The sequence below is a fragment of the Chrysemys picta genome, chromosome 18 (genome assembly GCF_011386835.1).
Source record: "Chrysemys picta bellii isolate R12L10 chromosome 18, ASM1138683v2, whole genome shotgun sequence".
Taxonomy (NCBI): Eukaryota; Metazoa; Chordata; order Testudines; family Emydidae; genus Chrysemys; species Chrysemys picta.
In genome coordinates, this window is record NC_088808.1 from 7,663,094 (window position 1) to 7,686,557 (window position 23,464).

Consider the following 23,464-nt stretch of genomic DNA (forward strand, 5'->3'; position numbering starts at 1 on the left):
TGACATCCAGTTCAAGAACTCGTTCAGTAGCCTTTCACCGCCACTGACCTGAACTTTGGATCTGTTCTTAGGTCACAAGTGTGGGGAAAATAGTTTGATCTCATCCAATATCCTATTAGTTCACGTCCACCAGGTAACCCACCAGGATTTGGTGACAGAGGTGGTATATGACTCCGCAGTCTCTTCTCAAGTAAGGTCCAAGTGTGGGATAACAGGAGTTAAATTTATTTGTAGCTACATGTACTGTGATTGGGGTGATGAAATCTTGCTCTTGGGAACATCACTGGATCACTGCAGGGATCAGGAAGGCAAGAATTGCTACACCCCCTGGGGGAGAGTTGCATTGCATGTTGTCAAGTATCAGGGGGTAGCCATGTGTGTCTGTAGCCACAAGAACAATAAGGAGTCCGATGGCACCTTAAAGACTAACAGATTTATTTGGGCATAAGCTTTCGTGGGTAAAAACCTCACTTCTTCAGATGCATGGAGTGAAAATTACAGATGCAGGCATAAATATACTGACGCATGAAGAGAAGGGAGTTACCTCACAAGTGGAGAACCAGTGTTGACAGGGCCAATTCAATCAGGGTGGATGTAGTCCACTCCCAATAATTGATGAGGAGGTGTCAATTCCAGGAGAGGGAAAGTTGCTTTTGTAGTGAGCCAGCCAGTCCCAGTCCCTATTCAAGCCCAGATTAATGGTGTTAAATTTGCAAATGAATTTTAGTTCTGCAGTTTCTCTTTGAAGTCTGTTTCTGAAGTTTTTTTGCATGTTGGTTCAGCTGCATTTTGGAAGACTTTCGTCTTCCTCTGAAGCATCAGGAATACGCCACTACTGGAAACAGGATAAATGGTTTGATGGACTAGAATGGCAGTTCTGGTGTTTCTAAGGGCACGTCTTCACTACCCGCCGGATCGGCAGGTAGCAATCGATCTATTGGGGATCGACTTACCGCGTCTAGTGAAGACGCGATAAAATCGATCCCCGATGGCTCTGCCGTGGACTCCGGAAATCCACCGCGGCAAGAGGCGGAAGCGGAGTCGACGGCGGCGCTCGAGTCGCCGCCGTCCTCACAGCCAGGTAAGTCGACCTAAAATATGCAACTTCAGCTATGCTATTCACGTAGCTGAAGTTGCATATCTTAGGTCGACCCGCCCCCTCCGTTGTGTAGACCTAGTCTAAGTCTGGAGTAGCAGGAATTGTTCCAGATCAGCACTGAGGTGCAGTAGTAAGGCTGTGGACCTGACTTTGTCCCACTGTCATAAAGCAGAAGTAACTCCATTGAAGCCAGTGGGATAACACTCATGTAATAGTGTATGATGTGAGATGAGAATCGAACCTTGTGTGTAGTAACCTTGCATAGCACCTGGCCACATGTTATGCCTAGGTCAAATGAGTAACATGAATTCTTCATTTTCACGAGCATCAGAGTGTCATTGACTTTCAGGGTGCCCTGAAAGGCGTCTTTGCCAGGCTTTTCTGGAGTAAGTGGGTATCACGCTCTCACACAAATGGACTGACTGGTGCAAACATGCCCTTCCTCTTGATATTTCCCATTGAGTGCGGCTTGTTCTGTTGAAACAAGTGCTAAACTTTCATATCAAAACCAGAAAGCAGGTGACAGTCACTTGATCTTGCTCGAAATAGGGCAGATTCCCCTGAAAAGTTCAGATGCAGCACATGAATGGAACAGTTCAGGAGTCTGCTGCCACGGGGCTGAGGTTGGAGTGAACTTAGAGTGATTTATGGAGTGGGGTAGACACTGGTCCGCTGTTTGTGGGGCTAGACCAGGGGTCGGCAACCTTTCAGAAGTGGTGTGCTGAGTCTTCATTTATTCACTCTAATTTAAGGTTTCCTGTGCCGGTAATACATTTTAACGTTTTTAGAAGGTCTCTTTCTATAAGTCTAAAATATATAATTAAACTACTGTTGTATGTGAAGTAAATAAGGTTTTTAAAATGTTTGAGAAGCTCCATTTAAAATTAAATTCAAATGCAGAGCCCCCAGGACCGGTGGCCAGGACCCGGGCAGTGTGAGTGCCTCTGAAAATCAGCTTGCGTGCCGCCTTCGGCATGCGTACCATAGGTTGCCTACCCCTGGGCTAGACTGTGGTTCACATTCAAATTCAGCCAGCTGCTGGTATTCACAAACCCTGAAAGTCTCATCAACTTGTACCAGAAAGGTGCTACTCACTACGCTTCTGTTCAAATGTTTCAGTCGTCCAATCAGGGAGTGGAAGCAGTGCCATGTGATGAGAGCTGGTGGAAAATTGTAAATACTTTCCGTGAAAAGGTTAGGAAAAAAACAAAAATATTTCTTTTTTTTCTACAGCTTCTGCTGATTTTTTTTAAAAAAATAGGTATTGATGAAAAACTATAAACCAGTTTGCAAAAACTGATTATATTTTTTGGCAGGGTGGGGGAGACCTTCCTAGAAAAATCGGAAAATGTTGCAAGAAACATTTTCATGTTAAAAACAGGCCGTTTTTTCTTTTAAAAATTGATTTTGGAATGAAAAGATTTCAACCAGTCCTACATGTGATCAGTAATACCTTTATGCTCAGCTGTGTACCAACATACAATAAATGACAGTGCCTACTTTAGAGTTTACAGTCTAAATGGAGAAGACAAGATGTAACTGGTGGATGAAACAAACAAGCAGGTCAGGGTAAGGGACAGAAGGTGACAAAAATAATTGACTAATGATGCACGTAGCCTCTCAGGTGCAGTAAGTGCAACTTACCATCTGCCTGGCTGCTGTCAGGTTTCGGTTCCCTGTATGTATTATGGCAGAGGTGAGTTCCAAGGAGGGCTAGGATGGTGACTTTACAGATATGCATGAGACGCCTTTTCCAAGCAGAAGGGGCAACACGGGAGAAAGCGTGAAGGTGCTTGGGGTAGAAGCACCGAATGAGGCGTGTTGAAGCGTGAATAGATCCAATGAATGGTTCGTGAACCGCTCGGAGTCTGGAAATTCGTTATCCAAGCTAGTCCGCCAGTTCTTGTGAAGAACGGATACAACTGACAGCTGTCAGGCATGGCTTGCAAATGAGTCATAGACCAACACAGTGGCCTGCATGTGCCAAACACATACTAATCAACCAGCCGTAGCAGAAGAATTGTGGAACTCAGTGATATTGCCTTGATTTCCGTGTCAAAGCAGGAGATGGAGGTCTCTGGGGCCTAGATGACTTGGTATGGGTCTAGAAAATCTGGGTCCAAAACTTGGTTCTACTACTCTTTTGTTATAAGGTCTTGGGCAAGTCGCTATATTCCGTTTCCCCATACACAATATGGGGATAATACACATACCTAACTTTGTAAAGAGATCTGAGACCAAGAAGAAAATGCTGCCTGGAGATTATTGGTATTTATTTGGACAGGTGTCACCACATGGGGCTATTACACATAATCTTAAAAGTTCTTTTTTTTATTGTGTGAGCAGCATAGAGTCTTTGAAAAACTGCTGTCTCGTTGATTAGGTTTGTGATGCAGTTTCTTCTGAGGGAAGCTGTTGCAAGCATCAAGAGAGCGGACTCTCTGCCTTAATCTCTCTACCTCGAGTCAATTCTTGATCCGAAGGTCTCCCTGGGAATTGGATACCGGTGTCTGGGCCGCAGTCGCTGAAAGAGGGGTTTTCCTACCCACCATTTCGGCTCACCTCTGTTCTAGGAGTGGTATATATAGCACAAATAAACCAGTTATGTTAAAAAAAAATACCCAGCACCCACGCCACTGATTTCTCCTCTAACGGGAAACTGAGCTGCAAGGCCCTGACATCTGACAGCGCTCAGAAGAGGGGCGATGCTGTGGTTATTTTTCAATCTCAGTGGTTTCAGCTGCAGTTTGACATCACCCCCCGCCCCTCCCTCCACACACACACACACACACACACTTCTAGACTGAAGCTGCTGAATTTCTCACGACTCTAGTTACAATTCTCACGTGGAGATCTCTCCCTGGTCCCCTCCATTGCAACTTATCTCATTAACAACGGCGCCCGGGGTTTAGGCTGAAAAAAAACCCATGCCAAATCATCTGCAGTCTGGTGTTCGGCTAACCCTGAGCTTCAGTGATTATTCTCTGCTGAAGCAGGACCCACAGTGTCATTTAAGCAGAGGCATTCACAGAATGCTCCTTATCTAGGATCATTATTCCTGGCACTTAACTCAGAAAGTCTCCCCGTGTTTAGTTCCCTCTTTCCTCTCCTCCATCCACCTATGGAGAGAGGGCAGAAAGCTTTTGTCATCCATTCCTCACGGGATCATATGGAAAAGATGAACTAAATCTGCTAAAAGGCTGTAAAGCCAGGATGAATGCAAGATAGCAGCAGCTCTGAAGAAGAGGGTTAGCTTTTTCCAGCCCTCCTCGCCTCGGGCTTTACAGATCCAGAGGTTCAGTTTGAATACATTTTCTGGCCTTTTCTTGCGACTGTCTTTGATCAGCGTTTCAATAAGAAGATTCACGATCACGTCTCCGTGAAATCCCTGGCATCGGGTGACAATGTGTCTCTCACTGTACTAGTACAGTAAAAATACTGAGTCCCCTGGCAATGAAAGCAGACAATTATTTACCCTGAGTTTTTCCTTTTTCCCCTTTGCATCCTTTTGTAACCAGAGGAATAAGCTTTTTTACCAGGGATCATTGGAACAGAAGATGTCACGTATTTCTCATAAACGGGCCTTGGCCTCTGAGGACAGAAATTGGCCAGAGAGCACTTTAATGGAGGGAGGTAAGATGGGAAGTTTTAGTTTAGCCAAGCGATGGTACAACGGGATAACCCCATGCAATGCTATTGGGCAGTGGGGGAATAAAGCACTATGTTTTTCATCTTTGGACACCTTTGTTACAAGCCTACGTTGGCTCACAAGAAAAGAGTTTTTGGTCTCTCACTCAGCCTGCTCACACAATTCACGATTAGACAGCGGAACTCACTGCAACAAGATGCTATTGCAGTCAAGAGTGTAGCAGGATTTTTGAAGCGCATTAGACGTTTATATGGATAATAAGAATATCCAGTATCAGAGGGGTAGCCGTGTTAGTCTGGATCTGTAAAAAGCAACAGAGAGTCCATTGGCACCTTTAAGACTAACAGATGTATTGGAGCAAAAAATCTTATGCTCCAATACATCTGTTAGTCTTAAAGGTGCCACGGGACTCTCTGTTGCTTTTTACAAGAATATCCAGGATTCAATAGGAAATATTTTAAAAATAAAGTAGTTTTGGAAGGAATGCAGATCTCGTGCTCAGGGCATAAGTCAACCTGTGGCTACTGGGGTTGGGAGGGAAGAGCTTTTCCTGGGGGAAGGTTGTCCCATCACTGCCTGGGTCTGTTGCATGTTCCTCTGAAGCAGCTGGTACTGGCAGGCCACTGTCGGACACTGGGTATTGGACTAGATGGACTGATATAATTGCGGATCCCAAGGATTTTTCTTGACTTGAGCAGTTCCTGATCTACTCAGGTAGTTCCAAAACGCTCCAATATCCTGCAGGAGTCGCAGTGAGGGGGAACGTGCAGCCCAGCACACAGCTATGGGGATAAATCTGTTGCCACACATGGCTCACAATAAAACGAGGTTTCTCTAGGGAAGGCAGAGTCTGTATCGTTTCAGCAAGACTTTGTGCTGCAGCTCCGTTGTCAGTCTCTAATCATCACACTTGAGTAAAAGTCCCTTCCTGGCACAACTGCTCAGCTTTCAGTCTCTTGTGCTTTCATAATCCCACTGGTTTCCCAGTCCTCCACAGAGTCCTCCAGCAGGGAAGTCAAGACCTACTATTTCTGAAGTAAAAAAACAAGCCGAAACCACCCACCCCAAACCTACAAGTCATCAAGATGTCCTTATAACTCATCAAGAAGCATGAAAAGGTACAGCCCCAATTCCTTCCCTTGTTGCTAAGTCGCCTCTTAAAAACTTCTTTCCCACTATTTTTATTCTCACTGTCAATTTCCTCCTCCAGCTCTGGTTCTTCAGTTACTTGCTCTTTGTTCTCACTTGTTACGCGTGCAGACAGGAAAGCTTCCGCAGGATTTTCAAGTCATGCTTGTCATCTGGCTCGTTTGATCTCTCCCTTTCTCCCCCATTTTTATTAATCCTTCTTGCTCTTGCACAGCCCACAAAGGGTTCTGAGGGTTTACAGCTTGAGTTCAGGGAATGGGGGGAGGGGGGAGAGAAAGACAGCCCTTATGTGAATTTTATGAAGTTAGCAGAAGCCTTCAGTTAATTACATCCTTCCCTTCACTGGGGATTGGTATTATTCTCCATGTAGAACTGCAAAGAAGCACAGTGGCAGAATTGGCCATACAGGAGCTGTATATTATCATGCAATTATGTGGGAGAAATGGCATTATTACAGAATATTTGGAAAAGTGCCTTACAGGAATTGTATTGTCACACACTGGGGTAGGGCAAATAGTTATTACCAACACAGAGTAGGCGAGTGGCTGAGATCCTTGACTAAAGGGGGTGCAGGAAGCGGGGGTAGCCGTAAACCAGGGAGTTTTTATTCACTTCAAACCTCTTAAGAACACGTCAGGGGAGTGAAGAGGCGCCTTTGAGCAGCGAGGCAGCCGGCGCTGTCACTGGGGCACTCACTGGTGCCGTGGGACTAATTGACTCTCTCCTGCGTTCACTCCCAGTCTCTCTCCAACAAGTTTGAAAGCAAACGGTGAGAGCACAAGGGCTCCTCCTCTCAGCCTGTGGCAGACAGGAAAGGGCCTGGGTCAGGACGACGTGAATCCACGTGAAAGCCACTGGAGGCCACGAGCACCTTCGGCAGGCACAGCCAAGGCAGACGGTTAAGGCTTGAAGTGTATGGTGCTGCCAGGCTGCAAAGGTTTGACACATGAGCACTGGCATGGTGGGGAAGGAGAATGACAGTGTGAGCATGAAAGCTTCAAATTCAGTGCCTCCGAATGCGATAGCTATTGGCTTAAATAAGGGGTAGGCAACCTATGGCACGTGAGCTGATTTTCAGTGGCACTCACGCTGCCCGGGTCCTGGCCACCGGTCCAGGGGGCTCTGCATTTTAATTTAATTTTAAATGAAGCTTCTTAAACATTTAAAAAACCTTATTTACGTTACATACAACAATAGTTTAGTTCTATATTATAGACTTATAGAAAGAGACCTTCTAAAAACATTAATGTATGCACGCAAAACCTTAAATTAGAGTGAATAAATGAAGACGCGGCACACCGCTTCTGAAAGGTTGCCGACCCCTGGTTTAAATGATCTTCAGTAGCTTGGGCTCGGATGACAGTCACTCACAATATGTTCTCGTTCTTTTCGGGTCGCTCCAGTTCGTTGGGAAGATGTAGGGCTAGTCATAGGGGCTAGAGACCGCTGTAACGTGGGTTGGTGCCCCCAGCTCACTTCATTCAGCCCCTGCTATGCCTGGACGGGGCTCTCACCCTGCTGTGCCCAGGCACTCAGATCCTGACTTTAGCACCTCCTGCTCCTTCAGTCCTGGGCTCCCCAATGTATTGCATGCCGGGGCGACACTGCAAACTTCTGCAGGCATAGCTTTGTCTAGCAGGGGTGTGATTTTGCGGGTGTCGCTGTGCCAGCAAAAGCCCCACTGTAGGCAGCGACACAGCAGAAAAGTCCTTGTGTTGGTAATAGCTTATTTCATTTGGGGAACTTGCATAAGCTATGCTGACAACAGCACTCTTTTGCCTGTGTCAGCTGCATCTACACTAGGCGGGTTTGCTGATCTACCCATACCAGCAACCCCTTTCTGGTGTAGACAAGGCCCCAGTCCTGTCTGCCAAACCCTTGATTATTCCTGTCCCAGGCTTTTGTATAGCTCTCCCCTGACCTAAAGCAACCACTATGCTATTACAACCGCTGGAATCTCTCACAGTTTTGGTGATACATCTTAATGCTACTTGTGACAACCTCTGCTAGCCAAGACCTTTGGAGAGAGTTTAATTGTGCTGCCTTGCTTAGCGGGTTTGTGATCTGGGCCTGTGTTCAGGGATGGACTAAAATGAGCCTCACTTTCAACAGAATCATAGACGGATGATGGAAGTAACATCTTGGGCTTGTCTCATCAACGCTTTGGTTGCATAGGAACCTCTCCTGCTTGAGCCTAGCTTTGAGGCCTATGTAGATCACTAGGCAGAGAGTTTTATTGTCAAGAGTTTCCCTCCCTTAATTGCTCTCCTAAGGCAGGATTTGAACCCAGCTCTCCAGTGGCAAAGGGCAGTGTATGAACACATCTGCATGATGTTGGGCCAGACTGCTTTACTGACCTCTGTGCACGAGGATATTTTTTCCGTCTGGGAAGGAGACAATGACAGAAGTGATGGCTGCATGGGCAGGAAGCAAGAATGGCTAAAAATGGCTGGGCCTGGGTAACATTGGGTCTTGCAGACTCCATTGGCAGGGCTAGTTCATCCGCACCTTCCTTTTGTTCTCTCTGTTAAAGTAGCCTCACAACAATCCTATCAAAATTAACGGATGTTGCTTACAATGACTTTAAAGGGAGCACTCAAGAGGGAGTTGGTGAGGTGCTTTTCCTTTCTGCGCTGTTTTCTTCAGTGGACGTGTGTTACAGGGGATCTTCCTTCCCCAGATCTTAACATTTTCATTGTTGAAACACCAAAGGAAGAGCTGCAATAATTACTCTTGTCATTGAGGGGGCATTGGGTGTCTAAGTTGGCTGGCAATCAGGGGTTCCAATTTCCTTGCTCAGGGAAGATTGCATTCCTGATGCCTTTTGGATCCTTTGCCCTCTTTTCTTCCCTTGGTGCTGGAGTGAAATGTGATGCACTCAGGATAGCCTGAAACTGTGATGCCTTTTCATTGTCTGTGTATGATGCCCTTTAGTGTCTATGAACTGTCTGCCTGCCAAGATGGCAGCCATTTTGTTCTCAGCGTTATTGCAGACTGTTACAGGGTAGATGCTCACACCATGCTCTTTCAGGGAGACTTTACTTTTTTTTTTCTTGTTGATTTCCTTTCTCTGAAGTAGGGTGTTTTGGACCAAACTTACATTTACACATGCATAGAGTAAACACACACAACAGGAACTGCTTTAGTTCAAAGAAACCATCAGCATTATGGAGTCTCTAATAAAGCGTCTCACACTATAGCCTTGTTAGGCGATAATTTATGCTGTGACAGAGGGATGTGTTCCCCTATCATCTCACTGGAAATGGAAGAAGGTGCCATCTTTCTTTATTTGGAGGCTGGCCAACTGCCCCATTCCCCCATGAGACCTTGGGTAGGAAAAGGGGGGGAAATGAAATTTTCTTGGACTATTTTCTCCCCTCCCTGAATTTTGAAATTCAATTGAAATTTCAGAATTTGAAAAATTTCAACCAACTCTATAGTTGGTTCCATCTGGAGTTGGTGCAGTAGGTAGAGATCGAGACCCACAGCCGAAGATGTAATTGACCTGCAGATTTCTGGACACCGGGGGCCAGTTTTCAAAAGAGCCCTATTAGATGCACATTTCATACTAGGTGCACGATAGGAGATGAGCTCTTGAAAATATGACCCCAACTGTGAGGATTGAGCAAATTTCAAAATGTCATCAACATTTTGAATTTGGAGGGTTTTTTTGGTGGGATGGGGAGTGGGTGAGAAAAGTTAATTTTTTTTTCCATAATTCCTCTAGCCTGATTTTCGGACCAATTATAGAGGTGGCTGAAATTTTCAAAATTCAAGGTTGTGTGTTGTGTGAATTCCTCCCCCACACCCAGGATCTTGTGGGGTGACTCCGCAATCTCCTAAAGAGCAAGGCAGGCAACTCCAGAAGGCTAAGTTAATAATTTTGAACTCATGTAACTGAAGGGGGTAAAATTGTTCAAGATTAAATGGAAAACATCAAAATCAGATCAAACAAAAAGTAAAAAACATTTTTTTTAAAAAAAAAAAAGCAAAGCTTGCGTTATATAAATGCACTGGTACGTGTGTGTGTGTGTACATGGGACACTCCTCTCTAGTGGATGGAATCAGAACTGCTCAACCGTGTCTCATAGGCTCTATATTGCAGAGAGCTAATGGAGATTTTCCTTTAACTCGAGTAGTAGGGATATGTGACTCAGGGGCATTGTATGTTTTTACTGGCTACTGAATGCAGTGTAATGACCACCATAAAGTCCTAGGTGGCCTGAATTTGTTATCATGCTTCATTTATTTGTATTTTGGAAAACTTACATTTAATTCAATTTCTCTCTCTTTCTCACCTTTCCCCACACCTGCCCCTTTTTGTCTTAAATCAGGATTCTAGCCACCGCTGGGACTGATTTTGACCTACGAACCCTGCGAGCCGTTCGGGTATTGAGACCTTTGAAGTTGGTGTCAGGAATCCCGAGTAAGTGTAACGAGAATCATTGCAACATCATTGTCGTTGTCAGTGAGGCCCTCTGGCTGTTAGGGTCTGTGTCCTCTGGACTATATAGTCTTCTCCCTGCTTCCTATCGCACGGGGTGCCCTGGCTTTCCAGGCCTGGGACCTGATTTTCCATTGCTCTGTGTCGTGTGTCAGCATTTACACCTATGCAAAGGGAGTGCAAAGTGCTACCACATTAGGCCCCAGGGTTGGAATGTCACAGATTTGGTGCTTGAGACTTCTTCACTCTGGGGCTTGATCTGTACTCCAAGCACTGCCAGATGCCAAGTTTGCCAATCTTCTGCCCCCCCAGTGATAGAATTCCCAAGGGTCTGGCCTCCCATGTTACTCAGGCCTGTAAGTAACACCAGGTAAGGGCAAGGCGGATAAAGGGACAGTCTCTATAATCAGGTTTTCACCATAGGCAACTTGATACTTTGTTAGTTTGAAGGGCCCAGATGCTCTGGTGAGGGGCACTGTAGAAATACAGGGGACTTCTAGTGATATCTGTTCATTTGTCCCTTGCTGAATTTGGAACGGAAGCATTTTCCATGCAGCATGAGGCAGTGAGAGGAAATTGTTTCCCTTTTAAATGGGATGCACTCACATGAAGCTCAGCTCTTCATCTTGATTAACTCATTAGCATCCTTCTCCTCCTCTCAAACAGCAGCCTGGAGTTTCAGCTCTGCTCCAGAGATGGTTTCTTGCAGCCAGAACACCAGGGGCTGTGCAGAGCTGATGAGGAATGCATTTCCCTGCCTGGAAATTTGAGACAGCAGTGTCCTTTTGGGAGCACAGATTACATAGGCATTTCCCATCCAGAAGGAAAGGGCTTGTGACAAGCTGGCCTTTATTTCTTAATCTGTATTTGAAATTAATTTGAAATAAAGACTGTGAATGGCTAGCCAACTACAAAAGCAGTTTCTCCTCCCTTGGTGTTCACACCTCAACTGCTAGAAGAGGGCCTCATCCCCCCTGATTGAACTAACCTCGTTATCTCTAGCCTGACTCACTCTTGCTTGCATATTTGTACCTGCCTCTGGAAATTTCCACTACATGCATCTGACGAAGTGGGTATTCACCCACGAAGGCTCATGCTCCAATACGTCTGTTAGTCTATAAGGTGCCACAGGACTCTTTGCTGCTTTGAAATTAATAGTCATAGTGAAATGCCCTTGATCTGTTAAGCACCAATCAACAAGTGCTTTTTGAGTGTACAAGGCCATGTAAATAGACAGGATAAAGCATTGGAGGGGAAACTAAACTGAAATGACTTGTCTAAGATCACCTGATAAATCAGAGCTGAGATTGGAACTCACATCTCCTACATCCCAGTCTAGGGCTTTATCCACTAGGCCATTGACTGACCCGTCTTCCCAGCGCACTCTTGAGGTGCTTTGACAGTGCGGGGAAGGATTGTCCTGCCATTGCCCATGCTGTGTGTGGATGAAGAGCAGCTTCCACTCCCCAGGGCTGTAAATCCGGCACCTTTCTCTAGCATGAAATTCATATGAAAAACCAAAGCAAGTTGAATAAAATAACCATGAGCCCATATAGGAACTGCAGGGAGGGTGAGATCACGGATACGAGAGTTTCTTAAAGGAGAACAACTCACCTCTCCATTGCATAAAGGCATCCCTGAGCAGAGAGATCAGCACGAGGAGTATGCACCACATAAGTCCAGCGTACGCCTTCTTCTGAGAGTGTGAGTGGGACTTCCGTGGCACAGATGCTGTGTGCTGGCTGGCTGCATAGGGGCGAATTTCACCTCACTATCACCACAACATTACATAGGGTTACCATATCTAATAAATAAAAAAAGAGGACCCTCCACGGGCCCTGGCCCCACCCATTTCCCCACCCCTAGACCCGCCCAACTCCGCCCCTTCCCCGCCCTAACTCCGCCCCCTCCTCCCTCCCACTCCCAGCCACGGGGAAAGGGCTGCCCCAGCACTACTGGCTTCAGGGTTTGCCGGGCAGCCCCGAGACCCTGCGCCCCCGGCTGGCGCTTCCCCAGCGCAGCTGGAGCCCGGGAGGGGAAGCGCCCAGCCGGGGGCGCAGGGTCTGGAGGCTGCCCGGCAAACCGTGAAGCCGGTAGCGCTCGGGCTTTGGGCAGCCCCTAGGCCTCCGGACCCTGCGCCCCCAGCCGGGCACTTCCCCTCCCGGGCTCCGGCGGTGCAGGGTCCAGAGGCACGGGGGCTGCCCGAAGCCGGTAGCGCTCGGGCAGCCCGGCTCTTAAACAGAGCCGAAGAGTCGGGGAGGAGCAGAGCCGCCATTTTCCTGGACATGTTCGGCTTTTTGGCAATTCCCCCCGGATGGGGGTTTGACTGCCGAAAAGCCGGACATGTCTGGGAAAAAGAGGATGTATGGTAACCCTACATTACACCCTTCCATGGAACACTCTAGAGCCCCAGCCAACTTTCTAAACCTGATTATCTGGTGGGAGAGAATCTTTTGATTCTCCCATTTTGATACGTACATACGAGAAAACAGCCACGTTTTGTTTCATGGGCACTTATGCCTTATGAAAGCCGACATTCAACTTAATCCAGCCAGCCACAACTCTTCCGCCCCTTGAGCAGAGTCATAACCATAGATCAGGGGTGGCCAACCTGTGGCTCCGGAGCCACGTGCGGCTCTTCAGAAGTTAATATGCGGCTCCTTGTCTAGGCACCGACTCCGGGGTTGGAGCTACAGGCGCCAACTTTCCACTGTGCCGGGGGGTGCTCACTGCTCAACCCCTGGCCCTGCCACCCCTTCCCGCCCCCACCCCTGAGCTTGCTGTGCCCTCGCTCCTCCCCCCCCAGCCTCCTGCACACTACGAAACAGCTGATCGGGAGGGAAGGGGAGGCGCTGATTGGCGGGCTGCTAGTAGGTGGGAGGCACTGGGAGCTGATGGGGGGAGCTGATGGGGGGGCTGCTGACGTATTACTGTGGCTCTTTGGCAATGTACCTTGGTAAATTCTGGCTCCTTCTCAGGCTCAGGTTGGCCACCCCTGCCATAGATTTAAGACATACTATAGCTCTGCTATACAATTTAAAGGCTGCTTTGGCACCTGAGAGCTTTATAATCCTTCCCCCCTGCAATACACACACAGTCCTTAGATGTGCCGAATGCTGTCCTAATATGCTCTCTCCATGTGTCTGTATTTTTTCCCAGCCCAGATGAGTGTTTTTCTGTGCACTTCTGGGTTGACCTCACTTAAGTTTTACAAGGCAGTGGGACAAAGATGATCCTTTATTCCCATTGCTCCAGTGTGGGCCCCACAGCCAAGGTAGCTTTAAACAGGTGATTAACAGGGCATTGCTTTCCTTATGCACATCTGCATAAAATTATCTGACAGCTTTATCTCTTCGTCTTCTCCTCTTTTCTCCCCTGTTTTAATTGAAACTGAATTTGAGTGCTGGTGAAAAGGCCCAAGATTGGAAGCCCCAGAGATTGCAGGCCTCTGGTTAGCCGCAAGATGGGTATGCTAAATGTAAAAAGCAACAGAGGGTCCTGTGGCACCTTTAAGACTAACAGAAGTATTGGAGCATAAGCTTTTGTGGGTGAATGCCCACTTCGTCAGTCTTGCGTCTGATGAAGTGGGCATTCACCCACGAAAGCTCATGCTCCAATACTTCTGTTAGTCTTAAAGGTGCCACAGGACCCTCTGTTGCTTTTTACAGATTCAGACTAACACGGCTACCCCTCTGATACTAAATGTAGTGACACCACTGCCTTTTTGTTTATAAATGGGTCTCACTTAAAGCAGGGCAAAAGTTTTCCGACTAATCATTTAGTCACTGAAAAATGCACTTGGGGTTGACTGAAATGATTTGCAAATTTGCGTGGCGTTTGCCGAATCGTTTCAACCAAACTGAAAAAGTCTATGTATGTCGGTAACGTCGATAATGTTTCATTTGGCCCCGCAAAAATTCTGTTTTGATTTTTCAGGCTTTTGTCAGAAGCAAAGGAAAGGAGTCCTAAAAATGACAGAGGAGGGGAGGAGGCGGTGATGATGTTGGCTCCCTTTATAAGCTTTAGCCCCCAGGTTAGGGCATTCAGTGGGGATGTGGGAGACGCAGGTTCAATTCCCCTCTCTACCTGATGTAGAGTAGGCATTTAAACTTGCACACTTGGAAATGGGATATTCTGGTATTGGGCTTTCTCAAACTCCCCTCTTGAAGCTGTTCCACCTTTTATCAATAATTATAATCTCTGGAGTGGGGCCTTGAAGTTGTGTCTCCCACCTCCCCGGCGAGTGTGCTAACTACCAGGCTGTAAAGCATTCTCGCTTTTCCCCACCTGGCCAAGTGACTGTGACTTACCACGATGCTCTCTCTGACCCACTGACTCCTTGGCCTCTGTGGGACATGAGAGTGCTAAATTCACGCCAATTATGTCAGTAGTTTTTTTTGGTATTTGGACCCATGCTCTGGGCACTGGCTTGAGACCACCAACACATTTCACATGAGCCACTGAACAGCTTTTAGGACCTGGCCTGGCTCCCACTGATGCTAATTGGAAGATTTTGATGGGATCTGGTTTGGAGCCTTAATCCTTACTGAGCAGGGAGAGCTTTGAATCAATGACCTAGAAGAAAGAGGCATTGCAGGACATTGCCAATCCAGAGCATTTTATTAAAAATCCAAACTCCCCTGCCCTCCAAAAAAACCCTTTTTCTTCAGTCACTGACTACAATAATTTCCTTGCTTCCTACAGGTTTGCAGGTTGTCCTCAAGTCCATCATGAAGGCCATGGTGCCCTTGCTCCAGATTGGGCTGCTTCTCTTCTTTGCTATCGTGATGTTCGCCATCATTGGGCTGGAGTTCTACATGGGGAAGTTTCATAAAACCTGCTTCTCGAACGAAACAGGTGAGATTGAGCTGCTGCTGTTCCCTCAGTAAGTCAGCAGGGCACACGTTATCCGTTTGAGGGCCTAGTGTTGTCTCTCAGGGAAGTGGTTGAATTCCACAGGGTTTTTTGTGATGAGACTTAAAGCCAAAGTCCAGGAGCTTGTCTAGTGATGACCTCTTGACCCAGAGGTAGCCTGGCAAAATTCCAGCTAGCATAATTACCTTCTGTCTCCCTTATTCACCCTGCAGTTTGACTTGGATGTAGTGGGCCCAGTTTTCTGCTGCTATAAGTCCGTGCAGCTTCCCTGGCCCAGTACTCTTCACTTCCTGTCCTAAACTATTGTGTACTGAGCCTGTTTCTGTTTTTTCCAGGCTAATTTGTGGGTAACATTTGATTAATACGATTTCCAGTTTTTGTCTCTACGGTCATTCAGTCTTCTTCAATTTCTCTTTTCCATTCAAGTTAGTTTTCTGATTCTTATTTTCCTCTGTGTTTTCTGGCTTTCTTCTAGCTGATTACACCACAGCCTTCTATATTAGACCCCTTTCTCCCTCCTGCTCTGTTTTCGTTTTTCCCCTTCCACTCCTTCTCTCCCTCCCGGCCCACCTTCTCTCAGTGCCGCAGAACACTTGGGTGTACACATGCGCACTGGCAACCGGATAGATTCTCCTCTCATTTCCAGCACTGTAGCTCCATTGGATGGATTTACTCCCAGTTTACACCAGCGTGTGTAAGAGGCAGCTCAGGCCCTCAGTTTGTGTGTGTGTGACTTTTGCATTGTAACTGGCAACCAGCACTCATGGCGCTGGCTGGATGCAGTGACTTTTGATTTCAAGATGATTGGGGTTCTGATGTGCAGCTGTTTATTTGTGAGATCTCTAGAGGTTGCTGGGATAAGAGACAACACCATAGGATGAAGCGTGGGTTGGGACAGATGGCGAGCAGCAGGGAAGTCAGAGAGAGAGACAAATGAAAATTCTGGGAGGAGGACACGGGGTGAAGGACTTCACAGAGAGGGAAGTCAGAACTGGATGGAGCTTTGAGAAGGGCAGGCTGAGGGTGTGACCGTGAAGATGAGTGGGAGGGACAGTCCAGAGCTGGTGAGAAAGAGGAACTGGAAGGCTGCTAGCTAAGACTGGCCATCGATGTGATGGTTGAAGTCCCTGTGAATGAGGAGAGACGGGCAGATGGAAAAATCAGTCAGAGAGGAAGAAAAGTCCAGAGGGATGGTTCCGAACCCGGCTGAGGGAGAGACGAAGGAGGGAGTAGAGTGCGAGCAGGCCGAAGCTGAGAAGGAGGGGGAAGAATGAGGGGCTATGGCAGATGAGAGGAAGGAGGAATCTATGGCATGACCACAGTCTTCCATGTGGGCCGTGTAGGAAACAGAGAAGGAAGTGGCTACGGAAGCACTTGCGTGGGATTTGGGAAGAGTGTGATGCAGGCTGCTGGAGCATGGCCGGGGATGTTTAAGTACCAGTGTCTTGTAAGGGCGACATGGCTGGGCCCTTAGGATGCTCTGTTACAGAGTGTACAGTCTGCACAACATACCCCATGTCCGGGCGGAGTGCTCACAGCTAGCACTGTGAAAATCCTGGGGATTGGTCCTGCTTTGAGCAGGGGGTGGGACTAGATGACCTCCTGAGGTCCCTTCCAACCCTGATAGTCTATGATTCTAAGTGTCTACACGCTGACCCCTCCCATCTGCTGCACTGACTCCATAGTCAGCCCTGCCGTTACACGCAGTCCGATCAGCAATGCAGCACCTGTGGTTAGAGAGAGAGAACGCCCTCACAGCATGTTAATAAAAGGCCAGATAAAGGATAAGGATAAAACCTGGCAATTGCCATAAGAAACGTTGCGGCCTGGAAATGGGAAATTGGACCCTGCAGTGAAAATGACACGTGTCTACCTGCCACTGTGTAATAAACCCCAGAAAATAGAGGAGTAGAGCCTGGACACCCAGAGACCCTTAACTAAGGGCAGGTGCAACATCAGAATAGCTGCTTGAGGTGCAATTTAACTGTAAAAAATGCAGAACGTGTTCTTCTCCCCTCCCCTCCCTTCCCCCTCCCCCTCCGGTCAGTTTTTAATCTTTTCATTAATATGGTGCCCAGTTGTATTAGGTGGTGTGGAATCACACAGGGAAAGAGTTCCTACCCCAAGGAGCTTGCAAGCTAAAAAACCTTTCCAGTGATTATCATTAAGCATCTGTTGCATTTATTTATTTAGATTTATACGAACCATAATAAAAGAGTGTCCCAGCCAATGCTCTGGGAGGCCCTTGGCAATTCTGTAAAAACTCTGTTACAATAGTATCTTAAATTGACACAGGGCTTTGCAGACCCAGAGTGAGATACTTTTCTTGTGTAAGGTAAGCGAAACCTGGCACAGTGATCCAGGTAAGGGGGTTTGCAGAGAGCTGACTCCAGAGGAAAGCAAGAAGATTGCTGGAAGAAATGGATTTTAAGAAAGGATTTGTAGGAGGGGAAGAGAGCTGTTTAAATGAACAGCTCTTGGGGGGGGGGAAGGGGCTGCCTGTCTTTTTGTTCTGTGTTTGTACAACAGCCCAATGGGGTTCTGGTCCAGGACTGAGGCTCAGAGATGCTACCACAATTCAAATGGGTAATAACAATATTGCTGGCCAGGGAGTGGAAGATCTTTCCCAAGCGGAGATGGCTGTGTAAGCAGTTATATAGAGCTTTGCTTTTTCAAAGAGCTTTACGGCTATTAGTTAAATGATCCTTACAACCCCGCCCCAAGTGAGCTGGGTAGCTATTTAAATAGGTTTAAAAAGGCTGCCTGGCCATTGAATGATGTGGGGCTTTCAGCTCTGTTCTGGGCTCAGAAATAACTTCCATCGAACACACGCACAAGGCCTCTGAGCAGCAGCATGGGAGGCAGTGTTCCCTAGTGGTTAGAGCACTGGGCTGGGACTCAGGAGACACGATTTCTATTCCCTGCTCTGTCAGTGTGTGACTGGCTGACCTCGGGCAAATCACTTCCCTTTGTGTCTGTTTCCCCATCTGTAAAATGGGAGTAATGATACTGACCTTCTGGGTAAGGTGCTTTGAGATCTCCTGATGAGAAGCGCTAGATAACAGCTAGGATTGTTCCTATTTTACCCCCATTTTCTAGCTGGAGGAATAGAGGCACAGAGAAGGGAAGTAACTTGCCCAAGCTCACCCTGCAGCTCACGTGATAGAAATGGGGATGAGGTTTCAGGGGCTGGTTTCTCCATTCCCTTGTGCCATGTGGAGTCATTTATGCCAGTGCAAACGGAGCGTGAAAAGCTCCTGAATCCACCTGGGAATGACTGGCGTGCAAGTGACAGCGTGGGGTCAGGGCAGCGGACAATCTGGTCCTAGCTCTCCAGGGTGATTGAGGGGATGCAATTGGGGAGATGTTTGTTTGAGATGATAGACGATTGCAAGGATTGGGAGCAGAGACACAGGTGGGAGTCAGACTGTTTGGGGCCTCGCAGGTGAGGAGGATGATCTGATGTGGTAGTGAGACAGCCGTCGTCTGGGCTGACGGACTGGGGCTTGAACTGGGGACCTCCAGAGTGGAAATCATGAGTGGCTAAAGAGCCAACACTCCCTAAGGGGGAGCTGTAACAACTCACATCCTAGGTGAATCGGACTAGAGGGAGACCTGTAACACGTCTACACTGGTGGGTTACACTAGGAGACTGCCAACGAGTGAGTGTGAGGAGGGGAGAGCCCTGGATAAAGAAGATGGCTAGAGTGGTGGTGTTTTGCGGTAGACCGGAGGTGGGGAGAGGTGAGAACCAGGGGTCCCAGGGAACAGAAGGTTCAAGTGATCAGGTGTTGGTCTAAGCATCGCGTAATACTCTTCTTTATGCCCTTGGCAAAGCACCACTTAGAATTCTCAGCCTTTTCCTCACTGACATGACGGGTTCGGTGGGTGGGGCAAAGGAGGGAAAGTGTTAGGTAGTTGCTGGGTTTTTTCCCGTTTTATGTTTGTAGCTTCTTTTTAAAAAAAAAAGCCACAGTCCCATTCATGGTCACTTGGGAGCCATCTTGGTGGACAACATCACAATGATGTTATAACTGACAAATCTCTAGGCCAAGCGGAAGGCTGAGCCCTGTTTGTGGCATGTGATGTAACATACCCAGCTTAGCACTGCTCTTGGAGTAGCACTCAAGTATGGAACTGGGAGCCCAGCCAGAAGCGTGTGAGTACCATACATCATGACATCTGGCATCTCGACAGGAGGGAAGCAGGGCCAGCTCCAGAATGAAGGTTATGACCTCCTTAAAGCCTCCACCTTACCAGCATATGAAGGAGTCGCTGTTAAAGGGCACCACGCAGCTCTCTGCGCTGTGGTTAATGTGTTCATCTACAGATGAATTACAGAAATTGATTCTACCCAGTTCTCTCTCCTCCCCTCCTCGCTGCATTTCTGAAAAGGCAGCGGGCGAGGTTTCCTGGATCTGGAATCCCTCGTGTGCAGGGAAAGCAAAGCATCCCGCTAATCTAATCAACCCAGCCTTTTAAACCTAAATGCCTAATCTCAGAAGAGGTGCATTAACAAGCTCAGGTCCATTTGCTCTGAGCATTGACTTCAGGGTGGAAATATGAACCTCCTCAAGGAGCTGCATCCCTGCAACAGTAGTAGGTCTGGGGATCTGGGGAGTTAGGGGGATTCAGGCCTGGCCTTGTTCCCAGTCCCCAAATGAAACAGTCACTTGGGATTCTTATGGAAACCAAGAAGCAAAGAGCAGTAATTCAGAAAGCCGGTGAGCTCATGGGATATGAATGGAAATGTCATGGCTCACATCGACACAGCTTTAGTAATATGGCACAATGGGCTGTTCTGAGTTTATGGAAAAGACACTTTTTGTTTTGGTGAAAACCAGGCAAAAGTCTAAGATAGACTCACACATTAGTGTGCGATTTTCAGTGAATATGTGATATATTTTCCACTCTCCATAATCTTCCATGCACTCATGTGTTGCTGACACAGAGAATTCTTTTATGCACACCCATTTGCACATATTCTCATTCATCATTCCCTGCTTACCTGACTCCAGAAGTTATGGCTACAAAATTGTGTTGAGATACGAAGGCACCACACCCGTTTCTGAATTTTCCTTTGGACACCTACCTAGTCCTTTGAAACATGCACTAGAGATTATGGGCCAATTCTGCATTGTTACACCAGTGTAAAAATCCAGAATAATCCCACTGAAAGCAATTGTGTTATCCTGGATTTATAACTGAGATCAGATTGGGAACTCTTTGGGGTCTCTTCTTTTGAGTTTGTGTAGACTAGAGGTTTGTTTTAACTTGAGTTAATTGATTGATTGTTAACTTGAGTTGCTAAAAGACTAATCTAGATGTGACCCAAACAGTTGTTCTGTGATGCAAACCTTTGTGGTTTAGTTGTATCCTGGGACAAACCTTGGTGGCATGGATTTAAAAACAGGTTAGCATTTAAAAACTTGAGTTAACTAGTATTCAGTTACAAGAACTCTAGACTTGAGCTGGGTGAAAATATTTCTTGTGATCCCTTTTTTCACCAAACAATGCAGATTCAGGATGACTGAAACAATTTGAGAATTTGGAGTGATTTTGCCAAATTATTTGTCAGGGGGGAAAAAAGGAAATGTCTTCAGAAATGTCAAAACTCTTCATTTCAGCATGTCTGAAACAAGCATATTCACTGATTTGCAGAGCCCTACTCTAGGCTGTGCCATGTACAGCTCCTAGCACAATGGGGCCCTAATCTCAGTTGCAGCCGGTAAGTCATTACTGGGATGCAAATGATGATAATTTGGCCGCATCACTTTGCAAACTTTTTAAAAAAAATAGTAAGTGGAATAGCTAATTCCGATTCCCTCCCCTGCACTCTCTTTTTCACATGGACTTTAGAAGACCCGACTTGTTTGTCATGTCTCCTGCTCATAAGGTAATCAATACATGTAGTAATAGATGTTCATTGCCTTTAGAAAGGATTACCTTGTAACAAAAGGCCAAACGTCAGAAAGCTGGCCGCGCTTTTCCAAGGGGCCCCTGGAGAATTGTCCTCAAAGACTTTATTTTCTTCTTTCTTCTTGCTGCCTTGCCTCAGTAAACCCTTCAACATCCATTACAAGAGCCAAAGCGACCCACACGGGAGCCTGAGGGCAAAACCTTGTAGTAAAGGGCTGGTGAGATGGGAAAAGGTTGCTTGCACACACTGTATTGTGAAATACCACAGAGCCAGGCTGCCAGACTTTCCTCTGCAGGCTTCTTTCTGTGTAATCATTATTATTATTTAATTATTGTTATTACTGATTTTTTCCCCCTTCAGTGAATTTGATTTAGTAAAGTCCGATTCTCATTGCCCCTGCCCTCGCGGTGTCTTTCTGTAAGGACCTTTTCCTCTGCCAGAGTGTTATAAAGGGGCCTTCGTGTAAATGAAAAACGTGGCCTGGTGAGTTTATTTACTTTGAAAATCCAGCCCTGGGCTCCCAAAGCTTCTCCATCAACTGCAAGGCGGCAGAGTAATAACTGCTCTAGATAACAGTAAGCATGGAAACCAAGAGGAATATGGATATTAAGTGACTTTAATTTTTGGTGGGAGAGGAGGGGGTTTGAGTGTCTACCTGACAGGTGGTCGATCTTTGCTTAGTCATGACAACAAATTGCTATTTCTGACCTTGCTCAGAGCCAGTGGGATGGGGGAATCCATCATTCTTTGCTTATTCACGACGCTGAGTGGATATTTCTGGTCTTGTCTCAGGTGAGCTAGCGCACCCTTTCCATACATCCTCGAAGGTCTTCCTGAGTGGTAGAAGTCTTTACCTTCACCTTCAGTAGGGCTGGAGGACAACCACCATAGAACAGAGACTGTGTTTCGTACTCAGGGTCGCTTTGCAAATGAATTAAATACGGATGACGACTGCAGTGATTGTGTAGGACCAGCAGAGCAGCCATTAGTAGTAGTTCGTTTATTATTTGTATTGTGGTGGTGCCTGGAGCCGGGGCCCCCACTGCGCTAGACTCTGTACAAACATGTAACATAGTGACAGTCCCATCCCCAAGGGCTTACAGTCCATTCTGTGTTCAGCACTTGGCAGCCATGGACATGAAAACCTGTTTCAATGAGAGAAGTCGCATTGGAAAGGGCATGCCAGCCTCCTCCTCTACACTCTCCAACATGGGCCAGGAGGGAATTGGTATGCCCTGGCCCCAGAGCCTCTGTTGATGGCCCCTACAGCAGTTCAGCATTGCCTTCTTTGTACTGGGGAGGAGCACAAAACTTGCTAAGAGACATGAACCCACTGCCTTCGGTCCCAGAGGTTAGCATGCTCTCAGCTGTGCTACACAGACTATGGTAGCATGAGCCTCTGGCCTGCATTGCTGAAGTTACAGGGCTCAGTTCTCCTCTCTGTCCTACTGTCTGGTCCCAGAGAAAAGTTAGAGCCGTTTAGGTGCAGCTCTAACTTTCACCGCTGGCATTAGGCACTCCTTGTACCTATGGGTATAGTTTCACTTCACGCTGGAGATCTATGTCCAGCTTGAGTAGACATGCCCACACTAGCTCTGATCAAGTTAGCGGGCGGCGTGAGCGGTGGGATGGGCTAGCCGTCTGAGTGCGTAGCTCCTCTCCTGGGCGGGATCACACTCGGGGCTGCTAGGCCCTCCCACCGCCATGGCTACACGTCTGGTTTCAGCATGCTAGCTAGATCAGAGCTAGCGTGGGTCTGTCTCCGAGCTTGGGGAGTGATTCCCAGCTCGAGAAGAGTAAACATACACTATATAGGATGGGGTTTAGCTTTGCTCTGCCCCTCCCTTCACGACCTCGCCCTTGGAACACCCTCAACATTCTCCCTCCCGCCCCTTCTGCTGGGACAGCTGCTGTGCTAAGTGGCCTTAGCAGACCAGAGAACCTGCCTCATAATCTTTGTGTTTCTGTCTATCATCACTGGGGAGGGGATAGCTCAGTGGTTTGAGCATTGGCCTGCTAAACCCAGGGTTATGAGTTCAATCCTTGAGGGGGCTACTTAGGGATCTGGGGCCAACATCTGTCTGGGGATTGGTCCTGCTTTGAGCAGGGGGTTGGACTAGATACCTTCTGAGGTCCCTTCCAACCCTGAGATTCTAGGATTCTATGACACAATAGACCTAATACAATAGTAGTAATGTTAATACTTAGCACTTTTCTACACATTACAGTATGTCCCTGAATCACAGTATTCATTCTGCTTTAAATCAAGGGCATCTCCTTGGTCTACTCTGACTATTAACGCTATAGTATTGCTCAGTTGGGGCCCCA

The 23,464-nt window shown here is 47.1% G+C and overlaps 1 protein-coding gene across 1 annotated transcript in view; it reads left to right on the forward strand.

The window, feature by feature from the left end:
- The window catches only part of CACNA1B (calcium voltage-gated channel subunit alpha1 B), a 509,994-nt gene that overhangs the window by 187,772 nt on the left and 298,758 nt on the right, over positions 1–23,464 (forward strand). The window contains exons 4-5 of the mRNA XM_065571905.1: positions 10,232–10,323; positions 15,046–15,198. Of these exons, the coding sequence (XP_065427977.1) occupies positions 10,232–10,323; positions 15,046–15,198 (245 nt within the window). The remainder of the gene's footprint in view (positions 1–10,231; positions 10,324–15,045; positions 15,199–23,464) is intronic.